The sequence below is a fragment of the Procambarus clarkii genome, chromosome 74 (assembly GCF_040958095.1).
Source record: "Procambarus clarkii isolate CNS0578487 chromosome 74, FALCON_Pclarkii_2.0, whole genome shotgun sequence".
Taxonomy (NCBI): domain Eukaryota; kingdom Metazoa; phylum Arthropoda; class Malacostraca; order Decapoda; family Cambaridae; genus Procambarus; species Procambarus clarkii.
The window spans coordinates 12,769,032-12,795,646 of record NC_091223.1 but is presented as its reverse complement, the minus strand read 5'-3'; the positions used below and the strand labels follow the sequence as shown (position 1 = coordinate 12,795,646).

General features: G+C 37.7%; 1 protein-coding gene and 1 long non-coding RNA gene across 3 annotated transcripts in view; one reads left to right on the top strand and one right to left on the bottom strand.

Annotated features, from left to right (window-relative positions):
• LOC123767316 (uncharacterized) lies at positions 1–25,174 on the top strand. Of its 2 annotated transcripts, none has more exons than XM_045756889.2 (10): positions 1–364; positions 3,521–3,747; positions 5,228–5,378; positions 6,036–6,167; positions 6,368–6,441; positions 6,584–6,798; positions 9,407–9,554; positions 12,279–12,385; positions 13,096–13,176; positions 13,949–25,174. In XM_045756889.2, exons 1-10 carry the CDS (start codon positions 63–65, stop codon positions 16,112–16,114), a joined length of 3,603 nt encoding a protein of 1,200 aa, XP_045612845.2. In that variant the 5' UTR covers positions 1–62; the 3' UTR covers positions 16,115–25,174. The 2 variants fall into 2 exon arrangements, with proteins under 2 accessions (XP_045612845.2, XP_045612846.2); XM_045756890.2 differs by lacking the exon at positions 1–364 and adding an exon at positions 1,716–3,116 and having other exon boundaries at positions 13,949–16,404.
• Positions 19,967–26,615, bottom strand: part of LOC123767317 (uncharacterized) — a 59,335-nt gene continuing 52,686 nt past the window's right edge. Inside the window, exon 4 of the long non-coding RNA XR_006773939.2 lies at positions 19,967–21,081. This is a non-coding gene — a long non-coding RNA (uncharacterized lncRNA). The remainder of the gene's footprint in view (positions 21,082–26,615) is intronic.

Sequence of the window (26,615 nt, the reverse complement as noted above, 5' to 3'; positions counted from 1 at the left end):
TTTGTTATTGTGGCGAAGAAATATTCTGGGAGCGGGGTGTGTGTGCCGAGGATACTTGCACCATGGCACAGAAGGATAAAGAAGGGAGAAAATCTATTGTAAAATATGGCACGTCAGGCGAGGCAGTGACAGTACTGAGGCAGAGTGAGGCGGGTGAGATGAAGTACAAGCCACTAGTACCAGTGTACATACTGAGCGAGGGGGAGGTGGCACTAGCTTCTCTCACCGCCCCTCAACACTCGGCTTGGCACCGACCCTTCTTCCCACAGCCTCAGGTGGACGATGACGATGATGACGATGTTGACGACGACGACGACGTGGATAGTATGGAGAACCACCGGCCCCCCCAGGATGAAAATGCTGGGTACGGTTACACTTCTGATAGCTGAATACACAGTCTATACTGTAATGCCACTATGGTCTATACTGTAGTGTCACTACGGTCTATACTGTAGTGTCACTATGGTCTATACTGTAGTGTCACTACGGTCTATACTGTAGTGTCACTATGGTCTATACTGTAGTGTCACTACGGTCTATACTGTAGTATCACTACAGTCTATACTGTAGTATCACTACAGTCTATATTGTAGTGCTACTACAGTATGTACTGTAGTGTCACTACGGTCTATACTGTAGTGCCACTACAGTATATACTGTAGTGCCACTACGGTTTATACTGTAGTGGCTCAATGGTCAGAGTTTTCCAAATATGTAATACAATAATACATGGGCTGAACACACAATTTTTGCATGGTTTATTTTGCATTTTTGATGCAATTCACATATATTTCTTTATCTGAAATAAGAGAACACTTATTATTAAATATATAATAAAAAACAACACATGCATGTATTAAAAACACCTTTAATGCTTTTATTTTAATGTAAATACAAAGAAGTTTGTAGCAAACAGTGTTGCATTTATAGAGATGTGCAGTACTTTGTCATCTACATTTATTTTACTTTTTACATAAAACATTTAAGTCTTAGATCCACTAGAGCCCCTGGTGGGTCCTTCCCTAGAGTCCCCGGTGGGTCCTTCCCTAGAGTCCCCGGTGGGTCCTTCCCTAGAGTCCCTGGTGGGTCCTTCCCTAGAGTCCCCGGTGGGTCCTTCCTTAGAGTCCCCAGTGGGTCCTTCCCTAGAGTCCCCGGTGGGTCCTTCCCTAGAGTCCCCGGTGGGTCCTTCCCTAGCGTCCCCGGTGGGTCCTTCCCTAGCGTCCCCGGTGGGTCCTTCCCTAGCGTCCCCGGTGGGTCCTTCCCTAGAGTCCCCGGTGGGTCCTTCCCTAGAGTCCCCGGTGGGTCCTTCCCTAGAGTCCCCGGTGGGTCCTTCCCTAGAGTCCCCGGTGGGTCCTTCCCTAGAGTCCCCGGTGGGTCCTTCCCTAGAGTCCCCGGTGGGTCCTTCCCTAGAGTCCCCGGTGGGTCCTTCCCTAGAGTCCCCGGTGGGTCCTTCCCTAGAGTCCCCGGTGGGTCCTTCCCTAGAGTCCCCGGTGGGTCCTTCCCTAGAGTCCCCGGTGGGTCCTTCCCTAGAGTCCCCGGTGGGTCCTTCCCTAGAGTCCCCGGTGGGTCCTTCCCTAGAGTCCCCGGTGGGTCCTTCCCTAGAGTCCCCGGTGGGTCCTTCCCTAGAGCCCCCGGTGGGTCCTTCCCTAGAGCCCCCGGTGGGTCCTTCCCTAGACTCCCCGGTGGGTCCTTCCCTAGAGTCCCTAGTGGGTCCTTCCCAAGTCCCTGGTGGGTCCTGCCATGTCAATATCTAGTCCTTAGTAGGTCCTTCTATGACAGAACTTAGTCCATCCTAAGTTCTGTTATTGAGTTCCTGCTAGGTCCCACAGTGGAGTCTGCTAAATTCCACCATGAAGTTCCTGTTAGGTGACATTGTCCCTGTTAGGTGACATTGTAAAGTCCCTGTTAGGTGACATTGTAAAGTCCCTGCTAGGCTATGCCAAATAATTTCTGTTTGATCCTGTCCTGGTGTTAGGACAGGACAAATAACATTTCATTCACTTGCACCATAAGAGCTTCCACCTAAAACCTCTAGGTGGAAACCTCTAAAACGCTCTACCGACCTGGCTATGAATACCTACATTAAGAGAGGGTTCCAGACACACACCATTGAGACTCTGATGGTGCAAGTGAATGAAATATTTCCACATATGCAGTACTGTATTGTGGTTTGCAATTTATACGAATAGCACATGGATCACTTAATACCTCCAAATTCAAGTAATACCTCAGGAGAGGTTGAAATTCCCAGTTGGATACCAGTGGTGTATCTCTGGGAGCCTTTCTTAATGTAGATACTGTATTTGTAGTTAGGTCAGTAGCGCTCATGTCTTCCACTACAGTGATCGTAAGTTTAAGGCTCTGATGGTGCAAGTGGATGAAATGTTTCCACTTTTATTGTGATTTGTAAATTTATTTTTGTATTTTTTATTTAGGTCTGGAGCCAGGTACTAGAATCAGTTAAATTCAGTTACATGTGTGCTTTGGTTATGTGTGTGTGTGTGATGTTTTTGTGTGTGAGTGATAGCTCTTGCTTTGTTTGCATTACCTGAGAACTTCACAAGGAGGTAGTAACAGGACTTATTTCTCATATATTTTATTGGAAATCAATATACAGTGCACCAGTGTGACACATGACAGCAGAAAGTCAATAAAATGTCACTTGTAAATCATATCACTTTGCTGTGTGACTGTACGTCACTTTAGAATTATCATCAACAATTTATCAGTAATGGAAGTATCATGAGATAATTATACACAGTTTTTATGCTAAATAGTGATGTTTCTGATAGGTTATCAGTGCATCTTATCTGATAGTGTAAGGAGGGAGAGTGGCTCTTCTGTCAGCTCAGATGAGCACCAACCATGTTTACGTAGTATGTGTGCGTGTGCATGTGTACCTACAAATACCATGCGATATGTTTCAGAAAATATGAACCTTGTATGTTAATCACCAACATTTTTGAAGATGTTATTTAAAAAGTATTCACATGCCGATGATGTGACTGAAATTTATTCCAAGAATTATGAAAAGAAATTTTAATTTGTATTATTATTAATATTTTTTGTTTTGAAAAGATTTATATTGTATATCAAATTTGAATAGCATTCATTAAGTAAGTTGTGTGTGTGTGTTTGGAGGCTGTTCTATTTATTCAAAAAATGTGTTTCATGTTTCATGATTTATCACAAATAAACTTCATAAAATATTACTAGGAATTAGAAAGCATAATTTGCATATAACGAGAAGAAATGGAGCTCAAGTCCTATGGCACTTCAAAAAATCACATGCCTTAAATTTCACCACACTACATACAAAATGCAAGTGATCCATGTTTAGTTCAGCCAGGTGTTTGAAATGCAGTTTTGTAGAGTAATTGAAGGCATTGGTTTAATTAGTCATTATAATCATGTAGTTAACATTAACAATGGTGCTAGTATAGTACTGCCGTTGTAATGATGTTATATATTTAAAAATAATAATAACAATAACAATAATGGTTATGCATTTTATTTTAAGGTACATCTCGCATACCATTAGAGAAAATGAAATCGTGATGCACATCCATCCAGGAGAATCAGGGATGCAAATGCCCGATGAACCGAGTCATGCTACTCTCACCATCCAGGCAACCGATCCTGCAACAAACACTACCACAACTCGTCGGTTCCACTGCACGTACCAGGGCTGTGATCGCACATATAGCACTCCAGGCAACCTTCGCACACACCTGAAAACACACAGAGGTACACTGTACTGTCAATTCTTCATTGAGTGTATGGCACATTAGTGCATATACAGTACTGCATATAAATAATGTGGCAGTGGTACCCTCCATTGCTTGAATCCCTATTTTCTTAATTTTTGAGTTAACTAAATAGACAAATGTCCTGTTCTGCATTCCTATTTATTGGAGTTTGGCCTGTTAACTATGAAATTAACATCCCACCAACTGTGAAATCTGTGTTGTCATTTAGAAAATAAAGAAAACAAATATACAAACTATCTCAATATAAATAAAGTAAAATATGGAAGAAATTCAATATTAATGCAAACATCTATAAGTGATAAATAAATTTGTATATGGATACAGGAGTGGCAGATTGTGTCACTAAACTGGCTGAGGTGGCGGTGACATCTGCCACTCATCACGCGCCATTACTGGTTCAGTACTGCCTATTTTCTCGTATCTGGCCATATTAATGCTATGCAATCCTAAATAACATGAAAGATGCTAGAAATAGAATGGTCATCAATAAGAGGATTATAAATGAGGTGTAAATGTTATGTATTCAGATAATACTCTGTCGTAAAGAAGGTAATAGGAGAGCAGCTGTGGTGGCTGGTTGACTTTCACTTGCCTACTCCTGCCTCTCACTTAGTTATTACAATCCATCCATACTGTTTTTACCATAAAGAAATTACTATCATAAATATATGATTTTTGCAATGTCAGGTGTAAATAACATTGACAATTGCTTGTAGGAAGTGTTGACACATGTTCGTTCATTAACCGCATTAAAATCTTCTTACCAGTATGTGAATAACAGAACATATGTTAGGTAGAGGGAACAACAGAATAGGTTTTTAATGTTAGACTAATGTTAGTTATATAAATAGGGTTGTGTAATGTCCCCCTGGCTTTTTAAAATGCAAATGGAGGGAGTTAGTTTATTTGGGAGATAAAGAAAAGAAGCACCCAGAGCAGGGGTGGAAATGGATTGTGATAGGAATAAATTGTTATTGAATGATTGAAATGTCTGTATGCAGATAATGCAGTGTTCTTTGTCGTGGGGAAAGATTGTGGATCTCAAGAGAAAGAAATGGGATACTGGAGATTTTTTAGATCTGTATTGAGTGGTAAGACATAGTGATTTGAGGTCATGGAGCTTGAGAGATGGAAATGGGATGTGGATTTTGTAGATTTCTTATTGAATAGCAAGACAGCGCTAAAAAAAAATAGGGTAAGAGATACTGGAAGAGGTAGTAAGTTTTCAATTATTTGGGATAGTGAAACCTTATTTTATATATTCTTTCATTGTACATATAGAAAGAGCATTCATTTTTCTTGCAATAGAAATGCAGAAATTCTAAAAAACCATACCCAGCAAAAGTTTTTTAAACCTGGAATAGTGTAATTTATTAAAATAATTAATATTCAGGTGTCAATCTGAGTGTCTTTTTTTTGACACTTATAAAATGCTTCTCCTTCTACTTATATTTCAGGAGAATACAGATTCCGTTGCCGAGCTACAGAATGTGGGAAGGCATTTCTAACATCATATTCGCTCAAAGTGCACCTGCGAGTACATGCTCAGCAAAAGCCTTACACATGTGAAAATGATGGATGCCAAAAAGCTTTTACAACCCTGTACAGGTGAGATTGTTTTCAGATATGATCAACTGTTGATAAATTGTTCCAAATATTTTTTTTTGGGAGTTACTTACAAACTGAACAAAGGTTTAGGTTACCTAATTTCTTGTTCATAATTATTACCCTATTATTTAAGTGCTGATTGAAAAACTGAATAGATTTGAAACTACTGCAATTGCTTATGTTCAAGACTGAAGAAGATAAGAATTGGGTGGTTATAATTTTAATTACTGGTAAGCAAATGATAAAATGAATAAAAGTTTATGATTGAAATTACATAGCGCAGTGGTCAGTGCAGATGGTTAACAAGTGAAAGATCCTGGGTTCTTTTCTTGCACAGGACATGTTTCCTTACACCTGATGCCTCTGTACACCTAGTAGTAAATACACAGGGATTAGGCAACTGTTGTGGTTTGTATCTTGGGGAAGGTCAGTCACTGGTCTAGGGGGGACCTCAGTAAGCCTAACAGGCCTCTTGTCCCAACATAGGAAACTGTAAACTGATCCTTGATGTTTCATTGAACTGCTGCTGACTATAAAACCCATTGCTGTACTTCATGTCTTGAGTCAATATACAGTATTGTATTTTTGTTTAAAATCAGTTTTCCACTTTTAATCTCATGAGCCAGTCCTTTCTTGAAAGGCACTTATTTTTCCTAGGTTGAGAGCCCACCAGCGTCTGCACAATGGGGATACTTTCAATTGTAACCAGGATGGCTGTGTCCGCATCTTCACCACGCTATCAGACCTAAGAAAGCATGTCCGCACCCACACAGGAGAAAAACCTTTTAAGTATGCTCACTACAAGTTTGTAATGCTAACAATATTGTGAATTTTTATACTGAACTGACAAACTAAATATATGAATTTGATCATTATATAAATAAATTAATGACTTTATATTTGTAATAACCCATTACGCTTAGTTACACCCATGCAAATGTAACTGTTAATATAGAGATGTGACTGTACAAGGCCTGTGCCTCCTGCAGGTGTGAAGAAGATGGTTGTGGCAAGTCTTTCACTGTCAGTCATCATCTTCGAACTCACAAACGGATACACACTGGTATGCAGAACAAACTCAATTTCATTGCTAACATGAATTATTATTATTACCATGAATTATCATTCATGAATGAATTAATAGGTTACTATTGTATTTACTGTAGCAAATATATTCTGTGATGCAAAAACTATATTGCTTGCAGGTGAACGGCCTTACATGTGTGTAGAAGAGGACTGTCATAAGGCCTTTACAACCAACTACTCGAGAAAAAGTCACATGCGCGTTCACAAACGCAACTTAAACAGCAAAAAGCAAGAGGAAGGAGAAGAGCAGAAGCTGCTGCAAACTCCGCTGAAAGAGGCCTCAGAGAACTCTAAACTTAATCAATCCTCGGACTCTATACTCTCCCAGAAAAAAGTATGATCAGCATATGTATTTGCTGAATTCTTTATTTTTTTTTTATTTTAAATTTGTTTGACTGAAAGTTTTGCTAACTGTGCCACAAACTGTACTGATTTTGCTAAGTATCTAGCCTTGGGTGAATCCATACAGAAGCGATAATTATAAATATAGAAAAGAACTATACTGTATATTTAGTATGTTACATTATATTTAACATTTTGATGGCACTTTTTAAATGGCATATGAATGTATGAACAAATCCACAAGGGCCGTAACGAGGATTCGAACCTGCGTCCGGGAGCATCCCAGACGCAGGTAGTGTCTGGGATGCTCCCGGACGCAGGTTCGAATCCTCGTCACGGCCCTTGTGGATTTGTTCATTTGATGCATCACGTTACTGTGATCTCTGTGTGTGAATGTATGAATTATGGGTTTTAGACTGAAGCCATATTGTAATTCAGTGATTAGTCTCAATGGAAAATGGGAGATGCAAAATCAGCAGATTTATAGTTCTCAATTCTGTAGCATCACCTGATCTAAGATGCACATAACACTGTAAAAGATAATTATATTTAGATTATCTTGTGTAGAAGCATTTAGAAATTACCTTCTTTTCTAGATTAATTTTTGCTGTAATTTGCAGTGAGGAGAAATTGTTAAAAGGTTGTAAATGAGTTTGATAGGATGTGCAAGAGAAGAAAGTTGAAGGTCAGTGTTAGGAAAAGTAAGGTTATCGTGTTTGGGAGAAGGGAATGGGGTGTAGTAGATTTTGTAGATCCCTACCAGTGGCAAGACTGAATGATGTGAACTGCAGAAAGATAATAGTAGAAGAGATACTGTATGGGGTAGTAAGTCTTAGCTACAATACTTGGGAGCAGTGTTAAATAAATAGGATAGTATGGGAGGTGATATAAGAAAGAGCATAATGAATGGGAGAAGAGTGGTAGGAGAGGTAAATAATATAAAGAAAGGAGAGAATGTGTAAGTATGACAGTTAAGAAAGGAAATAGATATTATAATAGTATTCCCAGCCCTGGCATATAGAAGTGAAACCTGGGTATGGAAGGGTCAAGAGTGCTCATGAATACAAGCAGTTGAAATTCTGAAAAAGGGCAGCTAGTGTAAGTACGTGTGACATAATGTAATGATGCATATGAGAGAATGATGTGGCAAGAATGGATAGGGGTGATGGCATGAAATGAGGAGTAGTTGAAGCACAACACACACAGGTGGTTTAGACATGTTAATTGAATGCCTTAGAATTGTTTAAGGGGGTTTCTCCCTGGAATTATGAGAGTTGTTGTAGGGTATTCATAATTTATTATCCTGATACATGTGAAAGGTGCTGCACCTAGGCCAAGTTTCAGCATCTCAGCCTAAATAGAGAAGGAAAAAAAAAAAAAAAAAAAAAAAAAAAAAAAAAAAAATTCAACAATGTTCAATTGCTTTCACAGCCCACAATTGTGAACCAAAATCATTTCTACGACACTCGCTATGACCTTACTATATAATAAAGATTTGGTAGTATGATCTTTATCCCAGATGTATTTAGTGCAATAATACAGATTTTTAAAAGTTTCCCAAAAACGTATGCAACAAAATGAAGTGTATCATTATTTATAAAATCAATAAATCTACGTAGATAAGAAAAACTACATGTGTTTTTAGAGGCATAAACTCTACATATAATGTGCAAGTTTCATGTAAATTGAATAATAAATAAAGGCTGTGAAGGCAGATCTAGTTGTAAAAGTTGGAGTTGCGTAGCGTGCGCGACAAGTTACTATACTCGCGGTCACTCATGACTGCATGATTTACGCATTGCGGCCAGCTCGTATGGAGAGCTCGCATGCATCTAGCTTTCAATGCTTTTCTCTTGTTCGTTTGGTAAGTCATATTGCAGTACAAATAGCAAAAATAGCATGTTCTGGGAGATATTGTGAGAGCGCATCAGCATGCATCCTCTCTCCAAGACACACACACAGTCACTGAAGGGCCCGAGCCAGTACAACCCTCTCTGTCACACGATACTGTTGCCATTGAGTGAGTTTATATTCATTTTATGCATAACATGTTATTTTCAACGCTATTACGAAAAATAAGACATCTACAACATAAGATACAATACCCCGCGGCGCACTCACGCTGCGAAGACCAGATTCACGAAAGTTGCAGCGGGAAATTTGACTCTAATTACGTTATTTTTCAAGATATCATTAAACGGTTTGGACCACAGTGTTGCCAGAACGTTGTAGTATTTTTCGTAATTTTTCGTAAATATTCCATTTTTCATCGGATTTTCGGGTACCATGGCCCTCTAATAAGAAGGGCGTTCAAGAGGATCTTACGGTAGAAGGTGACCCTTATCTTGGAAGGAAAGAGAGGAACAATATAATTAAGAATGAGTAAGGGAAGGGTTAGAGAGCTTGAAAGAGTGAAAGGTTTGTGTGGTGATAGAGCCTTGTGAAAAAACATCTTCTATGGCTATCATGTAGGGAGCTTCCTGGAGGGAGTAAGACTTTGCAGTTATAGGTAGATTTATTGCTAACAAATTAAAGATGTCCTTTACATACTAATATTGTGTTACTCATGAATTAGCTTATTCCTAAAAGTTTTTTACAAGGTTGTGGAAGAGAATGGACAAGTAACAAGTGCTCAGGATCATAGGCAAGAACCACCTGCTAAGAGAGGTAAAATTGGAGTCAGTAAAAGTGGATGCTGTGGAGGACACAACCAGCATAACTCCACCACACCCTCAGTAAAGCAAAAAGGTTTGAAGATCTATTTGTTTTCCTTCAAATTATTTTATTTACAAGTTGAATTTGGCTTTATTCTCATTTGAAGGAGGGTGATATTAAATTTTTGTTTGCCACTTGGGCACTAATGAAACTAGATTCTGATACTAATGTAGATTTCTGATGGATTGTTTTAGTTACTCATGGGGGACCTTCTCTTGTTGTCAAGTCTGAGCTGAGGCTTTCCTGGTGATTGTCTTATCAGTCAAGCTGTTTCTGCCGGTCATCTTAGTCACTTCTCTAATTTAATGAGTTAGACATTAATTAAACTTTTGATGAAGTAAATACTATATAATTTTTCAGCCTGTTCTGAAGATGAACATTAACAAATTTCAAAAAGGCTCTCTACATACAATATTTTATGAAATAAATCTGTAGGAACATAGGCAGTTTGGTGGAATATTAGAACATAAGATGTGCTTAGTTTTGAATATGCATTTATTACTGTGTTTATAAGACAAAGAATGCTCACTAATTTGAAATTTCATATAATTGGGCCAAAATGACGAGAGAGTTATACCGTATTTTAAGACTGAATCTGGATTAGGGAGCTTTACAAAAATATTTATAAACATTCAAATAATGAATTAATAGCATAAAATGTGCTACAGTATTAGTGATTGTGAAAGGTGAAGGCTTGTGTGTGAAATTGTGCAGCATTGTATTCACCTAGTTGTGCTTGTGAGGGTTGAGCTCTGCTCTTTCAGCCCGCCTCACAACTGTCAATCAATCAACTGTTACTAACTACTAACTATCACCCCCTCCCCAGGAAGCAGCCCATAACAGGTGTCTAACTCCCAGGTACCTATTTACTGCTAGGTAACAGGGTCATCAGAGTGAGAGAAACTGTCGGTGCTGGGAATCGAACCCGGGCCATAGGATTACGAGTCCCGCGCCCTGTCCACTCAGCTACCAGACCCCTCCTGTGTTTTGTGACTGTATTTTACCCCTGTGAGATTGTGTTTATGTAAGAATGTGTGAAACCATGTGTGTGAGAAAGGTGTGTATATATATATATATATTAGTATATTTTGGTAGCAGTCTTTCCTGTAGACATATATTATTAAATATGACCGAAAAAGTAAGATTAATAATTCTAACACGAATTTTCTCAATCTTTCGTACATTACGCTTCACTGTTGGAGGTAAATAAAAAATCAATTCTCCAAAATTCATTTTTATTTCTAGTCTGACGCGACACGGGCGCGTTTTGTAAAACTTATTACATTTTAAAAGACTTTAGTTCACAAATACACAACTGATTAGAACTTACGTATCTCCGATTTTATATCTACATTTGAGTGAGGTGGGAGGGGTGATGTGGCATTAACACAAGACAGAACAAGAGGGGATATTAATAGGGTATTAAAAGTATCAACACAAGACAGAACACAAACAATGGGTATTGAATAGAAGTGTTTGTAGAAAGCCTATTGGTCCATATTTCTTGATGCTTCTATATTGGAGCGGAGTCTTGAGGTGGGTAGAATATAGTTGTGCAATAATTGGCTGTTGACAGCCAATTATTGCACAACTATATTCTACCCACCTCAAGACTCCGCTCCAATATAGAAGCATCAAGAAATATGGACCAATAGGCTTTCTACAAACACTTCTATTCAATACCCATTGTTTGTGTTCTGTCTTGTGTTGATACTTTTAATACCCTATTAATATCCCCTCTTGTTCTGTCTTGTGTTAATGCCACATCACCCCTCCCACCTCACTCAAATGTAGATATAAAATCGGAGATACGTAAGTTCTAATCAGTTGTGTATTTGTGAACTAAAGTCTTTGAAAATGTAATAAGTTTTACGAAACGCGCCCGTGTCGCGTCAGACTAGAAATAAAAATGAATTTTGGAGAATTGATTTTTGATTTACCTCCAACAGTGAAGCGTAATGTACGAAAGATTGAGAAAATTCGTGTTAGAATTATTAATCTTACTTTTTCGGTCATATTTAATAATATATATATATATATGTGTGTGTGTGTGTGTGTATGTGAACGCGAGTGGCCATGTTTGTATAAAAATGTGTGTGAAAGGGTGTGTGCATAATTGTGTATCTGTGAAATGGTGTATAAGGTGTAAAAAGTCATAGTGTTAAAAATGTAAAAGGGTGTGTGTGTAAAACCATGTAAAAATGTGAGCGAAAGTGTATGTGGACTTTGTATAAGTGTCAGTGTTTGTGTACTTTCCTAATACTGTACTGCATGTGGGATTTGAGCTCCATCTCTTTGGCCCCTACCTCTCCATTTATAATTAATTGAAATAGGGAATATATATCAGGTATTAGTTAAAGCAAAATACGTAATATCCGAGGTGCTTACATACATGAATTAGTAATTTGAGTAATGTAATAATAGCTAAGGTACATTAATAAATGTAATATCCTAAACTAATAATGGTATTTTAAACTGTTATCATTCTCTCACATACAATATCCTTAATTAATTCAATACCCACAATTAATGCAATATCCTCAACTAATACAATACAATCTAATAAATTTAAATTAATGTGAATTGATGTGGATTATTTTGATTAGTACTGTATATAAATTTGTTTAAGAATGATGGATGAAGTTTTTGGCAGAGTTAAAGCAAGTTACGACAGGACATTGTTGCATTTGTTAGTGTACACTATAATAGTTAATAGTTGTAATAATGGATCCAATAATAAGTATTGATATGTTGCAGTGTTTGCAATCATTCCTGTGGAGGGGGAGGCAGGAGAGAGTCCCACCAGTCTCACACTGCAAGATTTCTTGGAGTTGGAAGCGCTCAAGTTCAACCCTAATATGAAGGTTAGTTGTTCATTTGCTTGAGTAATGCTTCATGACTTCAAATTTAGCTTTTAGCTAAATTCTGTAGATAGGTGATAATTAATTGGAAATGGATTACAGTATACAGTAGAATGATAGAAAGATTGGGTCATATACAATTGATAATGTGTGTCTTTGATCATGCAACCAATATGTAGATAGGTGTTGTTATACAGTACAATGGCACTTACTTGTCCACATAGCTTATGTCTAAGTAGACTTTGTTACACAGCAAAACTCTCCTGGCCATATTCAGGCGACCTGTCCTCACACTAGGATCTTTGTATGCGAGGACGGGCTGATTCAGGAAGTTCCTGCTTTATGAGCTCTCTCTTTACTGTGCAATGTTTCCATGGATATATCTTTTTATCTAGATATGGTCACACAAATACTGTAGTTGTTAGGCCATAACTTTTGTTTATTAAGTAGGGACACTGATGTCATGATTCCATGAAGACTTGCACCATTTAATTTCATTGTTTAGAATGTTATTAGTTATTTTGCTTCATCATGTGCTCAGTCAACTTACTTCTACTTAGGGACTTTTTGGGAGAAATGAACCTTTAAAGCTGTGGAGTGTAGACTGATAGACAATACTATTAAAAAATATTGTTGAATTGTTGTAATAGATAATTTGATACAGTGATATATTTTACACCATAGGCTTTTTCTTCAAAATTGTTGTATTTCAGGTTCCAATTGTTAAAGCCACAGATGATACTACTGTTGGACGACTCTTACGTGACTCACAGACTCTTGCCGATTTAACCCAGGTATGTATTAGTTGTCATACATAGCATTTTTTGTCATGAATACTCAATCTAGAATTGTAGGGTGGCCAACATAGTGTTTGCACCCAAAATGAACTAGTGGATATAGGTTAAAAATGTAGTTTTCCCTTGAAAAATATGTGCGGGCAAAACAAAAAAGATTATGAAAAAGTATACAGGCCTCCTTGCCCAAAGAAGTGGAGACAGTGGAGCCCTGGTGAGTTGATGAGCAAGGTACTACTGGAGATGAAGTGGTATGTTCACTTGATGAGCCAGGTACAGTAGATGGAGAGGTGGCAAGCTCACTTAATGGACAAGGTACATGAGTGAGTGCATGTGTGTGTGTTCGAGTGTGACAGTAAGTGTAAAAATGTTGCTTTAACAGCATCTTCGAGACTGGATGGAACTGTGTGGTACTCCACTCACCACATTTTTCCAGTCAGATTCATTTCCATTTAGAACAACTCTGCTTTTTTTGTTGTAGCCGTTGTTTTTCATTCTAATATTGTAGCATTTATTCCATGTTCTTTTAAGTTATCACAAATCTTTTTCCTCTTTATTATCATAAATGTTTTCATTGTTATTCTCATCCATTGTTGCTAGGTTATTGAATTTGTCATTGCATGTAATGCAGCTTTGGAGTAAGAGTTGATTATAAATTGCATTAGTGCTAGTGTGGGAGACTTTATACTGGATACAAGTTTTTAGGGAAAAAAATGTAATTGTAAAACTATAGAAGTCAAATATCTTTTTTTTTTTAATATTGTTCATGCAGAATGATGACAGTGATGAACGGGGTCTTTTGGAGAAGATAGCAGCTCATGCTGACATTTGCAAGTGTAACCCATGTCGATGTGATCCCTCAAGAGGCAACGAATGCTCATGCAATGCCATTGCCGATTCGGAAACACCCACTAGAAGAAGCCCATCACCAGCTAGAGATCCTCCTCCTTCAAACACCATTCCAACACCCATTAGCAGTATGTCTCAGTCCAAAGAAAAGAAAGGTTTGCATGCTTCTGATGTTGAATCCCCAAATAATACTAACATAAGTGAATTACAAAGTGTGTTTGAAGTGAAAACCGAATCAACCCATAAATATTCAGGGAATACAAAGGAAGGAATTGGCTCATCATTACTATTAGCCAGTGATTCAGGTTCATCACAGACCAATTGTTCTGCAACAGTGGTAAATGCATCCAGTGATATTAATCATGCAAGGTCCCTTGAAACACCAGATCGTCAAATTTCAGTGGAAGAGTTTTTGCGCGAAACAGTTGGTCTGAACTCTTCTACGAGTAATATTCAAGGATCACGCAGATCTGTACAGTCAACCTTAGAGTCTTTACTGCCAGGGCCTTCTGGACGGCATAGCTCAGCTTCTTTTCCCAGCTTGGCTAACTTAGATGATATGAGCACTTTGGCTTCTCCATCAATGGAGGACCTTATGGTCTCCCCTTTGTCTCATGGCAGTGTGTTTGGTTCATCAGACAAGTGTACTGTGACTGGGATTAATCCCTCTGGGGGATTGAGTAGTGACAGCACATCAATGGATAACACATTTGATGTTGACATGACTACATCAGATTTATCAACAGATTTTCCCTTTTCTTCTCCAAACATGATAGAGGCTTTGCTAACAGATGATATGGGAAGCTTGTCAACTTTATCCTCCCATCACACAACCAATAACAATGACTCCTCACACACTTTTGCTACCACTGTCACACCACCAGCCGCTAGTGCCGTTATGGCCTCGGTTGCATCACAAGCCGCACAGCTAGTGCAACATTCTCAGATATCTACATCTCCAAGGAATAGTACATCCAATAATGGCATAAACACTGCTAGTCTAAAACCATCTTCTCCATCATGCTGTGGATTCTTTGACCTTCAGAAGGAGAACCAGCATCAGGGATCATCTCGAGACTGTTGTAGACAATGGGCAAAGGCTAAATCTTTCTGTGCCTCAGTCCCGGCTGCCACTTCACGTAATTGTTGTACCTCGCCGTCCACCCCAGTGTCTTCGGGATGCTGTCGCTCAAATGCACCAGGAAATACCTGGTGTGGATCGACACAATCTCTCATAACCTCACTTTCGTGCTCTTCACACATAGAAAATATGACAGGCCCATGCTGTTCCAATAAATCCTCACAATCTTCTCACTCTAATACTTCTACAAAATCAACCTTGCCTTCACTAGAAGTCAGTAGTCACCAAGTATCTCAATGTACTTCACTAAACCCTCAAAGCCTTCAGCGCTCACGACTTCAGGTTTCTTTATCGTGCAGTGTGGAGCATCATGACAATTTAACTGAAGATCATTCCTCAACTTGTGGGTCACATAATCACCATGATCACCATCATGCTCACCATCACCTGCCTGAACCTGACAATAATCATCATTCAAAGCACGACCACCAACACCATTTTCCTAAAGCAGGACACCAACAAGAACATCGCCACCCCGATTGCCACCACCACCATTCTGAACCTAAACAACAGCAACACCATTCAGAATCAGAGCAACACCACCACCACCTGTCAGGATCAAAACATGAGAGCCTTCACACAAAAAGAGATCACCATCAGCCGGATCACCAACAATTTCATGGGAACTTTGGTGGCGGCACAGAATCACGAACAAGTGACATTCGTCATAATTCTGGTTTGGATGTAGTACTAAGGAAGGATGATGATGAGTCATGCTGTGTTGTAATTTGCACCAATAAGTTACAGATGCTTAGAAATGCATTAGCTAAATGTGAATGTACAGATCATGAACGTTCAGCAGGACCAGTAGATTTGCAGGCTCTGTTGAATGATGCCCTGATGGAGTGGGAAACCTCTGATCCCAGCGGTTCCTCTCAGCCATTTAATAATACCCAGTCATCCTCACCTAACTCTCATGCTGCTGATAATAGCTTAAATTGGCACTAGCATATTTGATGAGTGTTGCTTATGACAAAATTGTACACACAATCTTGTTCAACGTCAAGAACAAGAGGACATGGTTTCAAGTTAAGAAATGGAGCTTTTGCAAACAGAGCTGTTGACAGATGGAATAAATTAGTGCCAAAATCATCGGAAGTACTGTACTGTATTGTATCTAAACCTTGTATGACAAAGATTATAAGAAAGATGGGACACCACAAGCACAGCTTTCATCCTGTACAATACTACACGTAGGTAAACACACAGGAAAGAGACGGTTGGGTTGACCGAGTCTATCTGGACCTAAAAAAGGCTTTTGACAGAGTCCCACACAAGCAGTTGTTTTGGAAGCCAGAACATGCTGGAGGGTTGACAGGGATTTCTGACATGGATGAAAAAGTGTCCGACAATGATGAGGGGCGGTAATCAGAGGTAATGTATCTGACTGGAGGAGTGTTACTTGCGGTGTACTACAGGCTTAACTTCTTCCATAAGTAATGTTTATCGTCTACATAAACCATCTACCAGAAGGAATACTGAATTATATGAACATGTTTGCTGATGAGGCTAAGCTACTAGGGAAGATAGGGACCTAGATGATTGTCATGCTCTTCAAATTGATCTAGATAAAATAAATGCTTGGAGTGCCGTGTGACATGGAATTCAGTGTGAATAAATGCCATGTTATGGAATGTGGAATCGAAGAAAATAGATCACACACAACTTAGAAATTATGTGGAAAGGAATTAAAGAATGCTTAACAAAGAAAGAGATCTAGGGGTGGTTTTGGAAAATAGACTCACCAGATTAACACAAAAAACATTGTGCAAAGAACATATGCATTGCCTTCCCACTTCACAATCATTTTAATTGGATGGATGGTGAAATACTGTACCTTTAAAATTTATCAGATTTATATATACAAGAGTTCTTACATTCTTGTACAGCCAATTGTACTGCAAGTGGCTACAGTACTAACTTGCTAGTGGCTGTACAAGCCACTTGTTTGGGAAAGTCCTTAATCCTAATTTTCACACAGGCACAGCTCTAGGAAGCAGCCCGTAGCAGCTGTAACTCCCAGGTACCTATTTACTGCTAGGTGAACTGGAGCATCAGGGTGAAAGAAACGGCCCATTTGTTTCTGCCTTTGCCGGGGATCAAACCCCGACCCTTAGGACTATGAGCCCCGAGCGCTGTCCACTCAGCCATCATACTGCTAAAGAAACTGTTCATGACTTTTGTGGGACCAAAATTGGAATATGTAGCAGTTTTATGGTGCCCATATCTCAAGATGCACATCAATAAACTGGAAATGGGGCAAAGGCATGCTACAAAATGGCTTCTGGAACTGAAAAATATGAGTTACGAAGAGAGGCTAGAGGCGTTAAGTATGGCAAAACTAGATGTTAGAAGAAAATTGTGAGATGATCACCACTTACAAAATAATATCAGGAATTGACCAAATTGACAAAGAAATTTCTGAAACCAGCAACTTCAAGAACAAGAGGTTACAGATTCAGGCTAAGGAAACAAAGGTGCCAAAAAAATATTAGGAAGTTTTCTTTTGCAAATAGAGTGGTAGACCGACCAAGTTAAATGAGAAAGTTGTGGAGGCCAAAACCGTCAGTAGTTTCAAAGCGTTCTATGACAGTGCTGGGAAGGTGAGACACCACGAGCATAGCCTTTATTCTATAATTACACTTAGGTAATTACACACACACACACACACACACACATACACACATACACACTTTGGTGGGACCAAAGAGCCAAAGCTCAACCCCCGCAAGCACAAATAGGTGAGTACACACACACCTGAGAGAGATGCAGCAGTTGTATGGTGCCCATATCTTAGAAGCACATCAACAAACTGGAAAAGGTGCAACGACATGCCACTAAGTGGCTCCCAGAACTGAAGGACAAGAGCTACGAGAAGAGGTTAGAGGCATTAAATATGTAAAAACTAGAAGATAGAAGAAAAAGAGGCGATATGATCACTACGTACGAAATAGTAACAGCAATCGATAAAATTGATAGGAAAGAATTCCTGAGACTCGGAACTTCAAGAACAAGAGGTCATAGATTTAAACTAACGAAACAAAGCTGCCGGAGAAATATAAGAAAATTCACTTTTGTGAACAGAGTGGTAGACGGTTGGAACAAGTTAGGTGAGAAGGTGGTGAAGGCCAAAACCGTCAGCAATTTCTAAGCGTTATATGACAGAGTGCTGGGAAGATGGGACACCACGAGTGTAGCTCTCGTCCTATAACTACACTTAGGTACTTACGTACTTACACACACACACACACACACACACACACACACACACACACACACACACACACACTAACAACTAGGTGAATACATGCTCATTTATGCTTAAAAGTTTACTTTAAGTGAGATTTTCCCACTTCTGAATCTGTGTTTTCAGTAAACTTGTATTTATTTATTTATTGATTTATATATTTACAAGAAGGTACATTGGGTTTATGAGAGTACATAGGATTGATGTTTTTACATTCTTGCAAAGCCACTAACATGCATAGTGTTTCGGGCAGGTCCTTAATCGAACAGATAATTTTAAGTAGGCAATTTGTAGAAAAATTTGAAGAATGTTAACAGATACATAGTAAGAAATATAAGATGCTCAATAGTGCAGTAACCATAGTTTGTTTCTTCATTATGATGATCAAAATGGTTAATGTAAACTACAGTTGTTGCAAAGAAAGAAAATGTTTCTATTTAAGAACTAAATTAGTAAACTACAGTACAGTAGTTGAAAGGGGCTTCTCTCAAATGCATTTTTTGTATTGTATTATTTACAGTGCATTCTAGTAAGTGTTGTTTGAATTTATTTGATTAATATTGGGAGTTGACATACGCCAATACGAAGCTCGTTTCTTAACTAGAAAAAAATATGAAAAATCTGCCAGAAGTTTATGATTTATTTTCTTAGAGATACAAAAATATTGTTGATGTGCAGCATTTTAATAATATATATTCAAAGGCTCTCAGTGTGGCATTCTGCTTATTCTATGACTGAATTTATTGTTTCCATGTTTTCCAGTTGTAAAGCAAAGTTCAGTTGACAAGCTGGTGACTAGCATCTGCTATCTCTAGTATCATCGTCATCTGTTGTGACCATTATTGTTTATGTCTGCGTCTGGATTGTGAGGCAAAGTTCAGTTGACTGACTGGTGACTAACTTCAGCTGTCTGGTATCAGCATTTGGTTAACCACTGCGATTAGATCACCTCACAGCCTTGCCATATCACCAATGGCAGTTACCTAGCTTTAATTCCATGCCTGCTTAATGTACTATCTGCTTTTCCAAACTTTGTCTGTGATCAATATTTGTGCAATTTTGTACAAAGAGTTATTATATATAAAGATATTCATTTACCTGTTAAGACTTAATAAAGTTAATATATTAACACTCATAGTTTAGGAATCATTGAAAAAAGTTTTATGAAAATCCTAGATTGTCTTTTAAAATACGTTAATTATAATACTGCATTTCGTTAAAGTTTTAGTATAGCAGTTTCAGTACAGAGGGTCTCAAACTAATCTCTCAAAATTAAAAAAAAAGGCCCTTTATTTTATATGTTAAATTAAAACCTACATGATATAATTTATATATTTTTGAAACTGCATTAAATGCAGTTGTCAGTTTCATTGTAATCTCTTCGTAGAGGTAAAAATAGCTAGCTTTTATCCCTGAAGAAAGTAAAAAAAGAGATAGGGCAAACACGATACAAAGGTGTATGCCAATGTGCTGAATGTTGTTTTAGAAGCTGCTAGTGTTACGGATGAAAAATATGACGTGTTCATCAGAATTAGGTAAATAAAAAGAGGTAATCATTCTTGGGTCACCCTTGATTCTGTGGTAAGTGAACTATTTGTTACACCAAGTCTTTGAGAATGCAAGGAATGGAAGCCAGCATTTTATATGGCATTCTGTTTAATTGATCTTAAATAATAAGGCCGAAGATGGTATGATGGTCTGTCTTGAAGATATTATTATTACTATTATGATGATTATTATAATATTATTTGCCCTCTGTGAGGATACCTAAATGTGACTGCTAATATGGTCCAATGTAAATCATTATCAAGTGCTATATTAGTTTGATAATTATGAAATTACACTGAAATATAAGGTAATCCTAGTAAGTGTAGGTTTTATCCTACAGAATCTCCACTTGTGGTTATCTTCACTGTACATACTATTCCTTCTCATTACATTTAGTTGCAGCAGTGTGTATGTTACATTTCTGTTTAGAATTTTACGATGGGATCGAAACCCCACATCCCTGGACTCGCTTCCCGGGGATGTATGTTTCAGTTGGTAGTCCCTGTGCCTGGGGAATACAAGGATGTGGGGTTTGATCCCAATGCATGGCATTAATAGTTTATCATATCCATATTTTGTTAATACCAGCACAAACTTGTTTTTTATTGTCTGCTGCAATGAAACAGTATTTGTGTTCTAACTTCAGTAGATTATACAGTTTAAATTTTTCCATGCAGGTTATTTTTAAAAATATTTCCACACCATTTCTCACTACTTTATGTGTTGTATAACTCTCACCAGGAAACTACAATGAGATCTGGTTCCTGCAGATTGAGACAGTACTCCATCTGTTGGAGTTGGTATACCTATACAGAGAAATTTTGTGGTATATTTGGGTAAATGCCATATTAATGTGCTATTCATAGTGCAAATGATAGAACAAATATTTACACATTCTTGTATCATTGTAATTTGATATCAAAATCACTTGTGAAAGGGAAATATTTGATATAAATATATATATACAAAAAAAAATAGGAAAGATACTTGATTCCTGTGTTGGCTAAAGCTGCTTGCCCTCGTGGGAGCTACCTTGACGAGGGAAGGCGGCTCTTGTGCGCTGTTCTTGGCCAGTTTGATGACGAGGGCTTCTGTTTTCCCTGCTTGTGCCTGGTGGCATCTGAAATGGTATTTAGGAACTCTTGAATATTCTACAATGCACACATTATTATGTAGCCATGATGGCACAGCATTTACCTTTGATATAATTACTTGAGCAGTGGTGCTTTTGTATAATGTCCCTACATTCTTGGATATAGGTAATTTAAAATCAAATAATGACAATGTAATTTGTATGACTGCTACCAAGCACTGCCCCCCCTGGTCCAGTCTGTGATTCAAGTGGTCATGTGCATCTAAAAAGCTGTAAGTGAAATGTATGCTATGTGAAATTATGGTAATTGATCTGACTGCTGACGATGGGGTGGATAGGAAACAGTACACTTGAAAATATGTTAAAGTGCACTATTAACAAATGTAAACAAGGCTACTCTACGAGAAGGGTTAGCGTGATGTTGAAAGTGGAAGAGATTGCAGAGTTGTGGCTGTGTTGAAAAGATGCTGTGATTATAAAGCCAAATAAAACATACAGTGCTGATTTAATTCAAGCAGCATTGTGGGGTTTTGTAGATGTTTGTTCAGAAATGGTACTCTGAATACCATCAATCAGTATTCATACTTGAGACATACTAAAGAATTTTTTATGGAGGCAAAAAAAAAAATCATGGTAACAGGCCCCATGGATTAGTTTGTAGTCAGGATGTCAGAGTGTGTGTTAGGGTTCAGGATCCAGCAATGGCTCTTGTTTTTGGCCCTAATATCTAAGGTTGCAAACGTAGCTCGGACATAGGTTCGAACCCTCGTCATGCCCCTTGTGGATTTGTTCATAAGGTTGCAAAGCTCTTTCAGGTGTTCAGTACAGAAGAGTATGTTAAATAACCCAACTTAAATATGAATGTAAAGAAAGTGACGATATATCAGTCTATCCTGGACCGTTATCAAGTCGTGATAAGGGTCCAGGAACGACCGAAAAGTCATCACTTTCTTTTAATTTCATGCATAAGAAATTATTAAGAAATTATAAGAAAGTTGGGTTATTTGTTTCAGCCACATTATTTTGACATATTCTCTGCAGAGTAGGTTAACTTCCTGTGATTGAACTACTAATAGGGATCATTTTGATTTTCTGTATAATATACATTTTAATTTTGTATAAAGTCCTGTAGTAACATAATATTTTCCTGTGAAAAGTAAAATAATTTTATGGAACTGTCAGTACATATTATATACAAAATCCTATAAAAAGCACCGGGACACCTCATTTGGCAACAATTCATGGGTGATTAGGCAACTAGTCTTCACTGCAAAAGTCAGTTAATAATAATATATTTTTATACATTTGTATTTGTTACTTATAAAAGAAATCAATTTTTTTTAAGCTATTGGTGTTTCAAAAATATGCAGACAGACATATTGCATCTTTTTGGTAAAAGAAAGCCCCCACAAACATTTGTGTTAATAAAATAGCCAAAACTAATTGATATTGGATGCATTGAAGGTTCTAGAGGGACCTTCAGTGGCTCCCTGTAACTTTCTCACTGGGATTGCTCCATATAATTCATATCAGTCATGGGAGTTGTGTTTGGCCTACTGGTGACCAGAACATGGCCCCCCCCCCCCATCCTCACAGAGGCACAAATGACATTCTGCATTTCACTGGGAAAGCATTCAGAAAGTCAGCAAAGCTTTATAGATAACTGCTGGATTCATAAGACTATTTTAAGGTATTTTCAAGTTTTAATGCTGAATGTAATGTCGAGTCTTTCTGGTCAAGCCCCAATGGCTCTCTATCTCCCTTTACCCTTTCCAGGCTTGTCAGTTCATTGGGGTGGTTTTCTTTGCTCCAGAACTCAGTGGCAAGCTGGCAGAGGACCAAGCTCCAGTCCACCTGGTGGTGGCAATCGATACTAATGGGTTTGAGCTAGTTTCGATTGAATTGCTTTTAGTCGAATCGTCTGGGGAGTTGTTTGGCATTTTTAAGGCTTTGAGTTTTGTGAACCCCAGCAGTTATCTATAAAGCTTTGCTACCTTCTCGATGCTTTCCTGATGAAATGCAGAATGTCATTTGCTCTCTCTGCCAGTGAGAGGGGGTGGGGAGAGATGGTTTTGGCTCTGGTACCCAGTAGGCCAAACAGAACTCCCACAATTGATGCGATTTTGTAGTATGGAGTAATATTAGTAAGATAGCTATAGGGAGCCAATGGGGGGACTACCAAAAAAGAGGCATTTCATTACATTCATTGCTGGATTTTTGAAAGGGGTCAAATAAGAATTGCTCCATTTGAGCAGGACTCTGTATGTCATGATCATAAAACACAAGTACAGTACTGTGATCTCTCTCTTCAACACACTAACATTTTAGCAAGTACTGTACAATTTAATATTAAATATAAATAATTATAAATATTAAATTGTTTAACAGAACTGGTGGTTCAGATTGAGATATTGTAGCTTAACAAGAATACAATACATATGGTCTCTCAGTATGCAAGTCATCTCCTTTTAGTTAATGTTTAATTATCAAAAAATACACTTCAGACAATAGAATTTAAGTATGGTTATCATTTTGTATTATACTGTATATTGATAACTTTTAGTCATTTAATTTTGCTGCACAAATAATTGTATTGGAAGCTTAACATTTGTTAATACTCCATGCTAATTCTGATTTATAGTATCATTTTCTATATATAAATTTATTATCTACCAAAGAGCAAGTTTTTTACTTTAATTATTTTCTCTAATCCAAATACACGAGGAGCTCCGAGTGACAACTAGATCAGTGGCAGAAGTATAAAACAACTTCAGATAAATAAAAAATAGAAGTAAAACTCATTAGTACTTATTTTGAAAGGGCAAATGGCCCATAGCACAATTCAATAATGCAGTGTCTACCTTTGACATTCACTGAATCATGTTGATGAGCTTAACAGCTCGCTAAACAAAGTTTTGCACTTTTGAGTTGCTTCAGAGCTCCTCATACAAGTGCCAATGTTTAGGATAATGTATAAGAGTTTTTTGTTTAAATTTCATTTAGATGCTTATGAAATACTAAAATTGACAAATTAATAGCACAATAACTGCATGTGCCAAGAGCCTTTGTGAGAAAATATTCTTTTTTAAATATGATGCACCTATTTCTTTGAAAATTACTTGCACTTGAAATGCCTAAATTGAAAATCTACATTACATATATCGCAGAGAAAGTTGTATAAATTTTTTTTAGATTTTGTTGACTAAAAGCATAAGCAGGAATAATATTTTTTATGTATTACATGTTAGTGTATTGTTTTTACCTTATTTCCTACAAGAAATAAATTCTTTCTGATTAAAATTAAGTCTGCAAACTTGTAATTTTGTGATGACCAAACCACACACCAGAAGTTTAGGAGACGACCTCATCTTGTCGTCTACTTATCTTCTGGGGTGTGATTTACTCATCATATCTCCAGGCAAGTTATTGTCACTCATCATCTGCATGTAATTCTGTGCATAATACAAGATTAATACGGCATGCCAAGTCCGTTACAGTACTTAAATAGCTATGCAACAAGTTGAGCTGGCATAGTAGTCTTCTGTGAAAAAATTTGAATTTTTTTTGTCAATGTATAAATTTGTAACAATGTTGACCAGACCACACACTAGAAGGTGAAGGGACGACTACGTTTTGGTCTGTCCTGGACCATTCTCAAGTCGATTGAGAATGGTCTAGGACGGACCGAAACGTCGTTGTCCCTTCATCTTCTAGTGTGGGGTCTGGTCAACATTCTTCAGCCACGTTATTGTGACTCATCGCCTGCAAATTTGTAACAATTTAATTTGCCATGGGAGTCTGATGTGCCTGCTTTAATTCTAAATGAATTGTGTGAAATAGCTGGAGAGAAGGTTAATGAAGAGATACATAATAGAAGATTATTAGTTTCTTTTTGTTACGTTTAAATGATTAGTCAATCAGTGATCGCTGTAAAAGATGAAACAAGTGTTGACTGTACATGAACTGTGAGTGTAGATTGTTATTGTTGTATATTACAACATTGATTATTATCTAAAGTAATTATCTGTATTACTAAAAAAAAAAAAAAAACTTTTGACAATGTGATGTAAATAAATATATAGTGTTATGTTTATTATATTTAAAATATATATTTAAATAATCTTTTATTTGTTAAACCTGCAGAACTAGAAATGTTTAAATTCATTCAACTGCTGTATTAGAAACCCTCATAATGAAATTTTTTGAAATTTGTTGGCAACTTTATCTACTAATTTGTGGTATAAAAAAAAGCTGGCATTGCCAATTAAAAATGAATCATCATCCCCAAACTTTACTGACAGTTCAACCCCATTAAATAAACCAGATGTATTTTGTCGTCATATACATACTCCTGTAGCCCCTGCGAGCCATGGAATTGTATATAATAATAACCACCATTGACAAGTTTTTATCCTGTCAGACAGCAATCCCCAAGTATACAGTGATTTGGTTTTATTAGTCAAATTGCCAGAATCTTATAAATAGTCCTCACACTCGGCTGTAGCACACGTGTACTGTCAATGTAACATATCAAGTAACTCTATAAGATACTTGTTTTCAGATTGAGACAATATAAATGCCAACAATGATATATTTGTAATATACTGATGTAGTAGTAGTTCATGAGATGAAATTGTACCTGGGAGCAGGACTCTGGCTTCCTTGGTATTGAATTTTAGGCTAGCTAGTAATTAGTAATAGGAATTCTTCCAGAATTATGGAAAAAGGCAAATGTCTCAATATTCAAAAAAGGGGGACAGGCATGAGGCAGTAAATTACAGACCAGTGTCACTGATAAGTATTCCTTGCCAAATGCTAGAGAGATTAATCACGTCAAAAATAGAAGAGCATCTAGAGAGGATAAACTTTGTAACAGAACAGCAGCATGGATTTAAAAAGGGAAAGTCATGCCTGACAAACTTGATTGAGTTCTATGACAAGGTTATTAGAATACATCAGGAAAAAGAATGCTAGGTGGATTGCATTTTCCTAGTCTGTCAAAAGGCATTTGAAACTGTTCCTCATGAAAGCTCATGTGCAAGATGGAAAAGCAAGCTGGGATAATTGGGAAAACACTAAACTGGGTCACAGTCAGAGGTGAGGTTTCCAGCTGGAGAAATGTAACAAGAGGGGTTTCTTCCCCTCCCCCCCCCCCCCCCCCCAGGATCGATCCTGGAACCACTACTCTAACTAATTTCTGTTAATGATCTACCCGAGGGAGTGAGCGTGTACATGTCAATGTTTGTGGACAATGCCAAAATAATGAGGAATGTAAAAACAGAGAACTGCTGAATGTTACAGAAAGACCTTAACAAACTCCAGGAGTGGACAAACAAAGGGTTGCTAGAGTTCAATCCTAATAAGTGTGAGGTAATGAAGATGGGGGAAGGGAGAAAGAAGACCAGATGGTGTCTACACCATTAATGAAAGGCAACTGGAGGAATTGGAGAGCGAGAGATTTGGGAGTGGATATAATTCCATCCCTAACACAAGTGGCAAATACAGTCAGAGTGACATCGGCGGCATATGGGACACTTGCAGCAAACATTAGAATGTCGTTT